This window comes from Corvus hawaiiensis, chromosome 10, assembly GCF_020740725.1.
Source record: "Corvus hawaiiensis isolate bCorHaw1 chromosome 10, bCorHaw1.pri.cur, whole genome shotgun sequence".
NCBI lineage: Eukaryota > Metazoa > Chordata > Aves > Passeriformes > Corvidae > Corvus > Corvus hawaiiensis.
The window spans coordinates 27,295,658-27,310,113 of record NC_063222.1 but is presented as its reverse complement, the minus strand read 5'-3'; the positions used below and the strand labels follow the sequence as shown (position 1 = coordinate 27,310,113).

The following is a 14,456-nucleotide window of genomic DNA, read 5'->3' as shown; positions in this document are numbered from 1 at the left end:
AATCCACTCATTTTTAAAATCAGGCAACATTCCCCTGATTCTGATGGAACCAGCCAGGGCACAAACATCTTTAGGACAGTGTAAAGGTTTCCCTTGTAAGCAAGGTCTTTATCCCACACCCTAAACATCACTAATGCACAGCTAATTCACATCTTTTACAGACATATCAGGAATTTCATCCAAGAATTTTGTAGAACTGGATGCTATATTTCCTCTATCATAACAGGAGATACACAGCTTGGGTTTGATTTTTCTTCTCTTCAGAAAACACATCTTGGTCTTTCCATCCCAGAGAGGATGAAGCATTTAACTCTAAAAAATACCAGAGCTTCTCAAAAGCCCACTGAAATTAATGGAGAGATTCTCATTGTCCCTACAAGGATCTGAAGTCCTTTATCCTCCCAGGAAGTATTTTGTGCTTTTACCTTATGCTGCCCCAGATAGAAAAGGAGATAATGCCACAGACTTTTATGAAGAAGGGAACAAGAAGCATTTCTGGGCCATGTGTTTGACTAGCAGTAGCCCAAGATTCAGTGTATTTGCACAGTTTTATACACTAAGTGCATTATTCAGGATTGTAACCACAGCCAAATAAGAAGTGTTACATGCCAACTTCATATTTCAATCAAATTTTGTATTTATTGCTAAAGCTGTTTTAGAGTCATAGAACATGGAATAAGTTAGGTTGAAGTGCAACCTTAAAGCTCATCCAGTGCCACCCTTGCCATGGGCAGGGACACATTCCACTATCCCAGGCTGCTCCAACCTGGCCTTAGACACTTCCAGGGATGGGAAATCCACAGCCTCTCTGGGCAACAACTCTGATTTTTTTCCATACCAAGTCTTGCTTATTTCTCCAGTTACTGTGTACCAGGCACAGTCACAGCTCCTGCCAAAATTAAAAGAGGTTTTCCCTGAATAAAACTCTGGGGTTATGACCCAGGTCCGGGAGGAGCCAGCCCCTGCCGAGCCCTGGCACTGCTGTTTAGGGAGGTTCGCAGGTGGGTATTGCCTCGTAAAACGCTCAGAGCTCATTAACAGCTGCCCTTCTCCAAAGACTCATCTGCATCACAAACCCAACACCTGCTGCGCCATCGTGGTGATAAAGTTTATCACAAACAGGGAAACTTTGCATCCTCATTTCTTTATAACCACTGCAGGTTCAGAGATGTCTCCAAAATACTCACAAGCAACAAAAAAAGTCACCTCAGCCTCTCTTTGGACAAACCCAAACGCACCCAGCCTCATTTTTACATCCCCACACACATTCACATCTCAGGTAACATTTTCATCAGCCACCTGCATCATTTTCCCACTGAACCGCGTATTTTATTACTTCAGGCATCTCCTTCCACTGGCTTTGCTTTCTACGGACAGAGGGCTTCCTTAATTGAGCTGCATAGTTTATGAACTGTGCTAATTGAGCTGCATAACTCCGCTGCCGCCGGGGTTTCAGACCCTGAGCCCGACCCAATATCGAGTGCTGGGTCGGTGCCACTGGAGCTGCAGCTCTGCAAGTTGAGGAGCCCTTTAGCAGCTCCGCTGCACTTTTCACTCTAACATTCCTGTAGGGTTTGCCTACTTGCTAATGCCCCAAGGGGGCAAAAGCCGCATTCGGCTCGCACAGGTTCTTTTTTTTAAGGAGAGCCACGACAAGTGAATGAAGCTGCTAACAGCCCAAGGAACCCTCGTGTTCTGTCCCCGAGAGCAGCAGCGAGGAAAACTTACCCAGGAGAGCAAAGGCAGCTACTCCCACACAGAGGAAAACCCGCCTGACTACAAAGACTGCTCCAACCACGCTGCCAGGTCTTGGTTAGGAGCCAGAAGCCTTTAAAAGGGTCCTGGAAGCAGGAAGGAGGAGCGGTATTGATAAGTAACCGTGAGGACGTGCTGTTCCCAGCTGCCCCCAGTTAAGAGCTCAGCAATCAGGGCAGAGACACCGCGTCTGGAGCCAGGGCTGGTTCCGCACGGCATCCAGCTGCTTCTCACCCTAATTAAGTCTATAGGCTAACAGGGATTATTAATATTAATCACCCAGCCTCTGAAGCTGCTAATGAAACCAGATAATCCATAGCAGTGAAAATTAACACAGGGATTTGTGCTGAGTTACACAGGAGAGAAGCGGTGCCTGCTCCGCAAGGTGCTCACACCTTGCTTGTGCACAGGTTCTCCTCCTGGCTGCGGAGAGATGCCTCACTAAAAACCCTAAAACATCTGCCCAGATGCTTAATAAGCTTTCCATCGTTAATGCTGCACCTCAGAGGGCTTTGAAAGGGGAACACGCTGCCACCAGCACCTCATTTCACAATGGCAGCAGGGCTAAGCAGCAGCAGTTGCTTGGGAGCTTAAGGAAAGCAGGCAGGGAAAATAGAAGAGAGGTAGCACCTCATGGGAAAAGTGATTTAAATTAATTAATATTAGCACTGATGTGGAAGTGGCTTGGCAGGCAAAGTTTTGTTCACTAGATTTATAGAAGGAAGTCTTTGTATAAATAAATGAGCATGAAACTGTAGGAATGCTGGATTGGAACATCCTCGAGGTTACCAAACCTGTTGAGGCAAGAGCTGTCAGGTCTAGGCTCACCTGATGTTTGTCCTGATGTTGCTTCCCTAAGCAAAGCTTTTCAACACTCCACAATTAGGAAATTACTCATTAGCCAGAGACTTTTCTGTGCTCCATTAGGAACAGAGGACACCAGATCACTGGTTTGTCCTGGTGTTTGGATTAATGACTGATTGCTCTCTCAAACGTCTCCTTTTGAACAAACATCTCTTTCTTTTCATCTCTTTCTCGCTCTCCTCATGTTGTCCCATCCTTTTCCTGAGCCATTCTCACAAAGTTTTCATTTCCTCAGTTTCTCTGTGGTTTTGGGGGGTTTTATTAGTTTGGGTTTGTTTGTGGGGTGGTTGTTTTGGGGTTTTTTGGGTGGTATCACTGTATCTGTTTTGTTTTTCCTACAACATCCTCCCTAATCTGAGAACCTCTTGAGAAACCACTTCCCTGAATTTTCAACACATTTCGCAGAGAAACCATTTTTCTCTCATAACTTCAAAATTTAACCAATAGTTCCTGCGAAATAAAACAAGATCTGATCCTTTGTGTCCAAAATATGGTTCCTGGCTTTTCCCCAGCAGGTCTGAATTTATCAAATCGTGAGGTGTACACATTGCATTAAAACCAAGTAATAGAAAATTCAGTGTTCACCTTTCAAGTCCAACTCGGTAGGAAACCGATTCAATTTTGCTGTCAATTACGTTAGGGAGAAATAGGAGAAAATAGAAAAAAAATCAGATTAATGCATTCTGAGATAAATGGTATTTCAGAGAAGTTTAATCTTACTTTTGAGAGGTGCAAACTTATCACGTGTATCTACATGGAGGAGTCTGGAAGGCTCAACACCAAAACTGTTCCACCCTCATCTAACTGCATTAGGGTTTCCTTTTTGTCAGCAGGACTCACGGGACAGGACGAGGATTTCAGCTGGGGCCTGAAATTCCAGATCCAGTTTAACTGACTTTAACCATAAAGGCAATTTTCTCCTAATCAGGAGTTGGATTGGCCCTTTAGTCTCCCTTGTCAGGCTGTAAATAGATGTTCCCCTCTCTCCTCGGGAGGACAAGGATTAAAGGAAGACAACAGGGAAAAGAGATGGAAACCCACAGGAACTGGGGGTGGAAACCATGAAGTTCAGAGATGTTTTTAGGAGGCACCAGATCTCAGTTCAGCAGACTCTTCATAGGAGTAAGAGTTCATCTTTTTAATTATTCAATGTCCCATCTCTTAGAATGGGATTGAGATTGGAAGGTGCCTGCAGTGATCATCAAGTCCAAGCCCAGCAGGGTGGTCAGGGCCACCTCCAGCTGGATTTTGAGCCATTTTCATGGCTCTCGCCTGGATTCAGTGCGTCCCTGTCCTTCTTGTACTGAGCTGTTTTTAGAAGTGAAGTGCATTTATCTCCTCTCATCAACAGAAAACTCCTTCCTGAATGTCTTCAAATCCCTCTGATGAATATCACTAACATTATTTCACCTGTAAAATGATAAAATCTACTTCAATTTTCCACTCTAACAGTGCCTTCACCCAGCCTACATTTTGCTCCCAGAAAAGGGTTAATGTCACGCATATACACACACCAAGGGGTTTTATCTTTTAATAGCAAGGCAACAAAGAAATTCACTTAATGACAAGTTCTTGGACTGATGCATTATTCATTTTGTTATGTGACAGCAGAACAAAATTGTAGCCATAAATATATAATGTTATACACCACTTTTAATACCGTTTACATTTATGGAGTAATTGGCTGTCTTCCATATTATCCTCTCTTCAGTCACTTCTTTTTTAAGGGAGTGTCATGAAATGCAGCTCGTGACATCCAAGATGTGTTTATTCAAGAACAGGGACAGCAACAAGCCTGGATAAACCTAGGAATCTCAACCTCTGTTTCTGAAAGCTTTTTTTAGTCTCTGGAAGGCTTTTGGAGATATCTTTACAGTGTTTTTCTACATATAACTTACTTTTTTTGCTTATTCCCCCCCTATGATTAACATGGGTTTTTAAATATTCAGGAACAAAAGGGGAGAAGGTGAGAAAGAGGAGCTGTGAGCAAGGCTACAGCACAGATCCAAAGGAAACAGGGATTCAGGCTGGTAGGACAGTGTGCTTGTATGAAGGGCCCATCCAGGAGCTCCCCTCCTACAGCCACAGAATCCTGGAGTGCTTGGGATGGAGGGGACACCTTCCACTCCAGCCTGGTCTTCCGCGCATAACAAAACCTATTCCTTCCACAAGCCTGCCTCTAACACTGTTACAAATCCTCCTGCTTTTGCCCATCCCCAACAGATGAGTGTCATGGACATAACAGGGAATTTCACCGAGCCAGACAAATGCAGCTCCACTGCCAAAACCAACACTGAATCATTGCCTGAGCAGCAATTAAACTGGAACAATGCAGATACCCAGAGCCTGCCTTTAATCATTCTCCCAGCCCTGTGTTAATTAGCTAGGCTGCAGCAACCACTGACATGATGAGCCTGTATGAGAATAAAAAGTAAAACTCTATTAAAAATGCAGTAAATTATACAGCACTCTTCCCTATCAAAATATTCTAAAATATTCATGTCCGGCTTTCCAGGACCTAAAGAGGGCTTGCAAAGAGGCTGGAGGGGTTTCACAAGGGCCTGGAGTGATAGGACAAGGGGGAATGGCCTTGAGCAGAAGGTGGGCAGGGTTAGATGGGATTTAGGGAAAAATTCTTCCCTGCGAGCGTGGGCAGGCCCTGGCACAGGGTGCCCAGAGCAGCTGGGGCTGCCCCTGGATCCCTGGAAGTGCCCAAGGCCAGGCTGGACGGGGCTTGGAGCAGCCTGGGACAGTGGGAGGTGTCCCTGCCCATGGCAGGGGTGGGATGGGATGAGCTTTAAGCTCCTTCCAACCCAAACCATTCTATGGTTCTAAAATGGCAAAAATCCCTACAAAGATCCCAGGATTGTTAATTGGAATTCTCTGTATTGTGGTCTTTCTCGATCAGATTAAAATGTGTTTAGGCGAGCAGGTGGGTGCTGGCGCCGCAGCGGGAAGGTCTCCTGATGCTCTTGCACTTCCAGCAGGTCAGGGGGTGTTCCTGCCCCTCTTCCCAGCTTTGGGAGGCACCTCTGGACCCTGGGAGCAGATGACCCGCTGCGGGCCCTTCCAGCCTTCCCCAGGCTGGGATTCAGGGATCAAACCCCAGGCTCGCGGGGTCTTTGGGCTGAAGGGCCCCAGAGCCGCTGCGCTCCCGGCGGCTCCCGGCCCTCAGGCGCTGAGGCCGCAGCGCCGCCCGCCCGCCCGCAGGGGGCGCCCCGGGCCCGCGCTCTGAGGCGATGGCGGCGGGCGGGCAGGGAAGGGGAGGGAGGGGAGGGCAGGGAAGGGGAGGGGCGGCGGGGATCGTGCTGCTCGGGGCGTCCTGGCTGTCCCGGGCATCCCAGCTATCCCGCTTTTCCCGCTCATCCCGGTGCTCCCCTGTCTCCCTCCCCGCCCGCAGGGTTTCCCTCGAGGCGAGCCCGCCGGATCCCGGAGCAGCAACCGCAGCCCTCCAGGTCGGTGCCGGCCCCGCTCGGGCCCGTGTCCCTCGCTCCCGGTGCCCGGGGCCTCTCCCGACGCCGTTCCCGGTTGTTATTGCCGTGTCCTGCCTCCCCCGATCCCGTGGCTCCCCCGAGGACCGCCGGCGCTGCCCGGCTCCGTAGGGAAAAGGGGAACAGCAGCCCCGGCACCCCCGTTCCCGCAGGGATGCGGCTCCCCGGGGTGGGATGCTGGGCTCTCCTGAAAGGCGCTTCCTTCAGTTTTGTTGTTTGGTTTATTATTGTTAATAAGACCATAAAATCATAGAGCACAGACGCAAAGAACCCGGACTTGTTTGGGTTCAAAGGGAGCTTAAAGCTCATCCCGTTCCAGCACTGCCATGGGCACGGACACCTTCCACTGTCCCAGGTGAAGGTAAACTGGGATTGTTCTCTGGGAACTGGCCTTGGTTCCCAGGTGAAATCTGGCCAAGCAGAATTCACAACCAGTAGTGTCTAAAATGCTTTCAGAGAACAGTTTAAGCCAAAATCCAGTGACCAGGTTAATACTGGGACATGCTTGCAGAAGCCCTGGTTACTCCATAGCCCAGCTCCACCTTTTCCTTCCCTAGCAGGAATTAAATGATGAACACTGTACAAATGAATCCCTTTTGGGGTTTGAGCTGTTTGTAACCGCAGTTTAAAGAACTTGCACATCAGCCAAACACACATCTGACATCCTCATACATCACTTGCAGTTCTGGTTATTTGACATCCGGAGCACAGGGATGTTCACAGCAGCTGGAGAGGCAGAGGAGCTGTGGCAAATCTCCCAAATTCCAGGGAAAACTTGCTTTTTCTTGTCTGCACTGAGAGGCTTTTCCTAAGCGAGTGAATTTCACTTCTAAACCATTGTCTGTTTCTGTTTACTTAGTCCAGAGTAAGATATTAAATGAGAAGAAGTGTCCAAACAAGAGGCTCAGGTTACTGATTCCTTATTCCTAAATGTCTTGGGCCACAACAGTTTTATTTGTAGCTGGAGAAGCACTAAACCTTTGCAGAAAGGGATGATGCCAAGGATCCAAGTTCACACCTTCCCTGGAACTTTTCCAAATGGAAGTAACCAGTATTTAGGCAGCAATCTAAGAAAGAATATGAGGTTGCAGGCAAATAATTATTATAGGAACATAAACCATTTTTAATATAATTTTATTATTTGGGGGTTGGAACTGGATGATCTTTAAGGTCCCTTCCAAGCCAAACCATTCCATGCTTTTCTCATCACTGACAACTTCAATACTACAGGAAGCAAAGAAATGTTCTGGCAGTCTCCCTATCCTCTTTTCATGTGGAATTCCTGGGTTTGCTCTTCCTGGGACAGGATATTTTGCCAGGGATTTAAGAAGAGTAGCAATTTTTGTAATACCAAAATTATAGTCTTAGGGACTGGCAACACAAATATTCTGCTGCATAAATATTGAATAATAACAACCCAAAAAATCAAATTTAAATACCATGTCCCATTTTAGTGAGTCTGCTCAGCTGCACAGTGCCAGAATGGGATAAAAAATACTTGAAATACTACTGGCAACATTTTTTTTTAACTTTAAAAGTTATTTTCAAAGATGGCTACAAAGTCTAATAACTTCCCCAGTATAAGCAGAGTAAACTGAATATATCCTCCAGGCTCAGGTGATTTCTCAGTGTATAAATGTATGCTGTATTTTTACTGTTTAATTGGTTTAGGTCCAATGATGACAGTTCTCTGGAGAGGCAGCCAGTTCCTGCAGGAAACTTGTTCCAGCATTTAAAGCCACAAAAACCTGAAGTCTCGTGGAAAGAAAAAGGAGTTTCTGGCCAACGAGCAAAGTAAGTCCCAATTTTACAGAGAATGATGCTCTGTGAAAACGAACTTGGAATCTTTTTCAAGAATTGAATAGTTTGATGCATCATGATGGCATCATTTGAGGAATTTTGGGGGCAGGATCACCCTGCATTTGCCTTCTGCAAGTTTTTTATGCTTCCCATGTTTCCTGTGGCATGTTAAATAACACAAACTGTGTGACACTGTGTCGAGTCACTGATTAGCCTGGGTGGATTTTAGTAGACTCTGAAGCTCACCTGGAATCTGAGTCATAAATTACTTGTTGTTCATAGCATTATCTTCAAATTAATTGCATGGAACCAACAAATAGATAAATATTTTATATAAGCATGTTTTTTAAGAGTGAGTAGCGTGTTCAGAATCTGGGTGAGCACCTCTAAGAAAAGTACTGTGACTTTATTAGCATCACATTGAACATGAAAAATCAGAATTTGGGTCTTAAATTCCAATAAGTTCCTTGGTTTAGCTTATCCGGTAGCAGATTTCTGCTCCCTCAGTGTCACTGACAGCCTCATCCAACACAGCTCAGACTAAAATGCTGCAGTGATACATTTGGAGTGTTACATATTGGATCCACAAAGTATTTTTCTTTCTTGGAAGTCCAACTCGTGTCTGTAATCAGTGAATAGGAACGAGCATTGTGTGAGTAATGCTTCATTCACAGTGGCTCTATTTATCCCCTGGAATTTGGCAGGTTTCTGTAGGAGATTGGGGCTGACTGGGAGCTGCTGCATCTGTCTGGATGCACAGGGCTTTGCACAGAGGATGTTCAGCATCCGTAACCGGATTTGGGGATTTGCACGGGCTGGGAATGGAGGCAGGAATCAACTTCTGGGGTTGGATCTCCATGCAGGAGTGGTGGCTCCTCAGCTGCATGCACACACTCTCAGTATCTGCCCAGCAGAGAACAGGAGATGGTGCAGGAATGGAGCGCCCTGGATTTGGCACCTCCTGGAAGAATGTGCCAGGGCTGTGTGGGAGTGCTGGAGTGTTGTCACAGGGCTCATTTCCATTGTCTGCTTGCTGCTTGCTGCACTCCCCTAAGTTGAAAGTCTTAATCAGTTCTCAGACTCAAACATGAGTAATCTTGCCTGAAGCCTTTTGCAAAAGCTGCCTTTTTTCTTTTTTTTTTTTTTAATTTTATCTTGGATATGTTCCTCTATCTGCATAATACAGATAGAATAATATGCCAGAGAAAGAAGCATGTTGTTCATGTTTGCAAAAATATTTGGTGGTTGACAAATGCGCTTGATGTACTGTGCTGTTGTACTGACTTGACACTAATCTCTGCCACTTAGAGCAAATGAGAATAAATCACCTTTCCTCTCTTATCTTCTCCACCCTGAGTTGTGTGTGCACTTGCAGCACAAGCTGGCTCAAGGTTTATATAAATCCCATGCTCTCCCACCAGTCCTGTCCTGCCAATTCAGTTTGGGTTGGGAAAAGGTCAGGAGCAGCACTGGAGTTGGCACTTGCACAGTGCTGAATCACTTTGTCACTGGGTTCAGGTTTCAGACATGCAGGTAGGAGATGACAAAGGAAAAGTGGGAATGATCTCAGCAGCTAAAAATGCCTGGAAAAGAATGGGATTGACTCCAAAGTCTGTCCCTATAAGGGGGATATAATTTACTGACCTGGTAAAAGGGCTGTGGAAATCAAGTGAAATAAAACCATGCTTGCTCAGCTGTTGAGCTGCAGAAATGTGAGCTGAAATATTAATTGGAGAGGGGCTTTACATTAAAACTGTCATGTTTGTGAGCATGGAATTCAGCAAGATATGTCCAGTGGGCGCAGGTTTGGGACTGCTCCCTAGTCCTCATTGTCAGTCACAGCTCTCCAATTAATAGGCTTACGTGGAGTTGTGAGCCCTTCTGTGTTAAACAACAGAGGGTTTTCTTATCTCAGTAACTGAAAGGCTGGTATTTACAGCAGGTGAGTGTCAAATGCTTGTGATGTAGTTCTGGTCACAACAAAATGGTGTTTCAGTGCAGGTCACTAAAGGGAGCACATGAGGCAGTGAGGAGCTTGTGGTTTGTGCCTTTGTCACTTGGGGTAGGACCGGCTGAGCTGTGGTGATGCCAAGTTCTTCCAAAGGTGAGGCGCGGATTGCTGTGGGAGGTCCCTGTGGCCGCAGCTTTCATCTTTCTTTATTTTGAAAAAAACTTCTGAGTTATTAAACCTTGTTCTGCTTACACTGTTTTATGATTCCTTCTGGAATTGTTCCAGTCAAATTCACATGTCCTGCCAGAGTGGGAGAGTGGACCAAGCACTGTCCTGAGTGTTCCTGCTGTGCTGGGTGGCTGGAGACCTGACCAGTTTCCTAGGCTGCTTTTTAACAAACCAGTTGCCAGTCCAGGTGATCTGTTAATATTCCTGCTTTTTCACTTATCCTTTTAGAACTGTCCCTTTAGACTTTGGGATAACCTAACATTGCTCAGCCAAATACACACTGGGAGAGAGAAGAGTTTTGTATTCAGTTCACTGATCTGCCATCTATAAACCAAGTCATAATTGCACAAATATTTACGCTGATGTTTATTTCTGGCAGTGATTTGGTGTTTGTCATTCACATTGTGATTATGAAGCAGCATTTCCATGCAGTTGAGGTATTTCAAACTATTTGCCTACTGAACAAGCAAATGTCTCTTCTCTTTCAGATTGTCACTGCTGCTTTTTATGTGAACAAGGATCTAATTATGATTTCACAATTTGTTTACTGTAAGCTCAAGAATCAGAAGGTGACAAAAGGTAAGTTTTTACAGCAATTAAAATGTTCTCCATGATGTAGTACAGACTTTACTGAGAGATTTTCCTACAGCATTTAATTTTTTTTTTTTTTCCAGAGGGATCAAGAAATAGAGTGTACAAATTCTGGAGTTCTGGGACCTGTTGCCTCCTGTTTTCCCTATTGCCTCCTGTTTTCCCTTCCTTCTTGCTTCTGACCCACACACATCTGTGAATATTTTCCATGGAGTACTTTCAGTTGATACAGACATAAAAAATGCAGTAGGTTTGTGGAATCTGGTTCCATATTTTAACCAATTCCATGGTTTTTGTGGAAATATGTGGGAGTTGAAACCCAGCCTTATTTCTTTGTGGAGTTCAGTTGGTTTCCTCCCCGTTGATTGAAACTGGGCTTTATTTGCTTATAGCATAAAATATGTTGACATCTTCATGTGTCCTGTTTCAATATCTGCATTTAAAAACACATATTCCAGGGAATGAAATTATTGGAGTTGTGCTTGAGAAAATCCTGGCAGTGGTTGGAATGTTCAGCCTGCCCATGGACTACTGTTTTGTCTGAAATGGAAGACAGCTCTCTTCATATTGTATCAAATCAAAACCATTAACTCATCAATTTAAAAAAAAATGTGAAAGAAAATCCATGGTACAGCAGAGGTAACAAAAAGCTGAAGTAAACCAGATGCCTCCCCACAGACTAAATAGGGATAAAGCAGATTCAATATGGAACTGATAATAAACTTGGAGATAGGGCAGTGCTGAGGGATTTCCTTCCTGCTGCCTCCTCTGGGAACAGACCCAGGCTTTGGTGCATTGAGCTGCCACTGCCTGGTCCAACATGATAGAGTCATCAATATCTTAGTGAGATTTTACTCATTCACATTTCAAATATCCTTGCTTTTGCAGGTTTTAATCAAGATGTGTGGAAAAAAGTTGCATTCTATTCTACTCAGCAGTTTTGTTTATTAGCTGTTATTTAATCATAAATTATAAAGTATAATATATAATTATAATGTAAGAGAGAAGGTGAGAATGAACCTTTCCTCTCAGTAGCAATGTCCACCAAGGGGTTCCCCAGCAGTTCCTCCACTGCTACAATCAGTACTACAACAGTGAGCAGGGGTGGGCACAGAGCCCAGAAAAAAGAGGTGAAACTTCCACTGCTGCCAAGAAAAAGAGACATGAAATTCTACCTTTACATTTGCATATTTGTACTGCAAACAGAAAGTGACCTCAAATCAACAGCAGATGTTATTTTTCAGCTAATTTATTTGTGTGTCATTCCAGGCAGTCCCAGCCTGAGGAATTTGGGCACAGCCTGGATTGTGGGGTGTGGAGCTCTGAGGGTCACTGCCCTCTGTCAGCTGCTCCTCGGGAACCAGGAACGTAGTCCAGCAATCCCGAGGAATAATGTAAGTTCTTACCTGTTTGCATTAACAAAAAAAAAAAAATCCCACCCAGAAGTGTCTTGAAAAGTTTGTGTGCTTTAAAGAAACCTGGAGGATTTTTTAACAAGGATGTAGAAATCATGTATGTGAATGTTTTTCCCACACATCCCAAAATAAAGAAGTTACAGAATTGCTTCTTTCACCAGCATCCTGGGCTTGTTGTGTCCTTTGGGTCCCGAGGATGTGCTGCTCTGAACTAACAGAACATCAATGTTGTGTCTGTGCCTGTGGGAAATGCTGTAAACATCCACGTGGAGACCACCAAAAATCAATAAAAGTGGAAAATCACCATTGTACCTGCTGCTGTCAGTCCAGCAGGGAAGTTCACAGCCTATTCCAGCAGCTTCATGGCCTTCCTGCTAATGCCAGGGAAATAATTGTAATCCAGCAACATGGCCCAGCAGGGAAGCAGCTTATTTTCAAAACACAGCCAGAGTGAGAAAACCAGCAACTCTTAAACTGTGAAAAATGAGTATTTTGCTTTCTCCAGACAGGATGATTCATTTTTTTTCGTGGCTGGAGCTGCAGTTTTTAGTTTTGGTTTGAGTTATTGTGCCTAGGCTTTTTGAGCAGGAGGACTGGATTGATATCAGTGTCATATCCCAAAGCCTGGCACCAGTTTTGATCTGCATTGTTGTGAGATGAAGATTAAACCCTTCCTAGCCCTCTTTGGTCATCTGAAGAGCTGCACTGCACTGCTTGAAAGGAGTTCTGTCCACAAACTCAGCCTGTGGACTCTCAGTTTAATCCTCTGAAATGCCTCAGAGCATTCTTGCCAAAATCCATGTGCTTTTCTTTTCCAGGACTCTCCTGATAATGATTGAAATGTCAGGCTTCATTTGTGGCATGTGTGTCCTGTGTGTTTTACCTGGGCAGCAGATTCCCTCAGTTCCAGAAAAATGTGAGTGGGTTTTTGGCACTTGTTTATTTAACTTTCTGTTCCTTCCAGTGTTGGATTCTCCCTCACACTGAGCTCTCCTCAACTCAAACCCCCCACTTCGCTTTTGCGACTGAAAAAAATGGAGTTTTTTTCCCATTCAGAGAATGCCAATGAGAATTTTGGAAAATGCTCGTCTTTGATTGCTGGAAAAAAGATTGATTGGCAGGGGAAGAGGAAGGAATTATTTACAGCTGGATTTATCAGCGGAAATCTGCTTTGTATGATTGTTGTCGTGAGCAAGTGGCATCCTCCCTTTTCTGTCTCCAAACTATTCCATCATGGGAATAAAAGTTAGAATTAGTTTTAAATCTTAGCCCCTTTTCACCAAGATACCATTACTTTTCCCCACAGCCTCTTCACTATCAGTATATTTTTAAAAACCCAACAAGCACATCAAAAGAGTAGAAGGCTTTACTTTGTCAGTTACATGCAGAAATTTTAATTCATTATGGAAGTGACTAATTAATTTCTAAGCCTGTTCATATTCCCTCTCTACCTGGAACGTCACAGTATTTTCAAAAAGATCTACTAAATACACTGCTACAGCAACAGATTCCTTAAAAACTAGTTACCATTTGGAAGCAGATTATCCCTGCTGTTTGCACTCTCACAAAAATGGCATTAACCAGAGACCTAAGGACTGTAACAGTTCCTGAATTTTCAGGTTTGTGGTTTGTGCTGAAACTCAGAAATTCAGAGCCCCGGGAAGACAGGGACAAGAATGACTGAAAGTTTTTGAATGTGTTCTATCACAAAATGCCCAAATTATCTCTAACTGCGTACTGTGGGGTACATTTTAACATTTCTTTGTATTTATAAAACTGTTATTTTTTTGATTTGTGTATAAAATCTGTATTTCGTTCCAGAGAAGATGCACAGAAGGTACCTTTTTCCTGCTCTTTGCCTTGGCCATGATGGGAAACTGCACCTGTGGACTGAGCCTTGTTCTAAAGATGCCAAAACCCGAATCCTCCCAGGCTCTCTGCTTTCTTCACCACCTTTCATGGCCTGTTGGGAGCTTTGGGGTTTTGTTCCTTGACATTTTTGTATCATTCTCCCATTACAGCTAAAGATTCTCAGGACAGGCTTGTTAATAAATAGATCAGAAATAAAGTGGATTTTTTAAAATCACATTTCTTCTAACCTGATAATAAAATCTTCTTGCTGAACAATAATTTGTACCTTTTCTATAATGATAATTCTTACAAGAATAGCAAGTCTATAGAAAATATAAACATTAAATCTGCTTTGAACAGGTTAATTTATAACTTGGAGACAATAAAAATTGGGAGGGGTTGCACATCATGCTGGGATGATTTTATATTTAATATATTCATGCCCAGTGTAGTAGTTATTGTTAGTCATGCTCTTTCTAGGTGGAGCATTGGCATTTTGTGCTCAAGAAA

The 14,456-nt window shown here is 44.1% G+C and overlaps 2 protein-coding genes across 2 annotated transcripts in view; one reads left to right on the top strand and one right to left on the bottom strand.

Annotated features, from left to right (window-relative positions):
* Positions 1-1,819, bottom strand: part of VEPH1 (ventricular zone expressed PH domain containing 1) — a 61,953-nt gene extending 60,134 nt beyond the window's left edge. The window contains exon 1 of the mRNA XM_048314317.1: positions 1,729-1,819. The gene's annotated coding sequence lies outside the window, so the exon portion shown is untranslated. The remainder of the gene's footprint in view (positions 1-1,728) is intronic.
* A 6,719-nt stretch (positions 1,820-8,538) lies between these two features.
* Positions 8,539-14,225, top strand: LOC125330923 (lysosomal amino acid transporter 1 homolog; the record flags this gene model as incomplete). The annotated part of the gene is given in 7 exon segments (XM_048314676.1): positions 8,539-8,981; positions 10,147-10,276; positions 10,578-10,668; positions 10,764-10,875; positions 12,914-12,959; positions 12,961-13,019; positions 13,919-14,225. Coding segments are annotated over 7 exon segments (1,083 nt in total), but the record flags the coding sequence as incomplete, so codon positions are not given.
* Between the last annotated feature and the right edge of the window lie 231 nt (positions 14,226-14,456).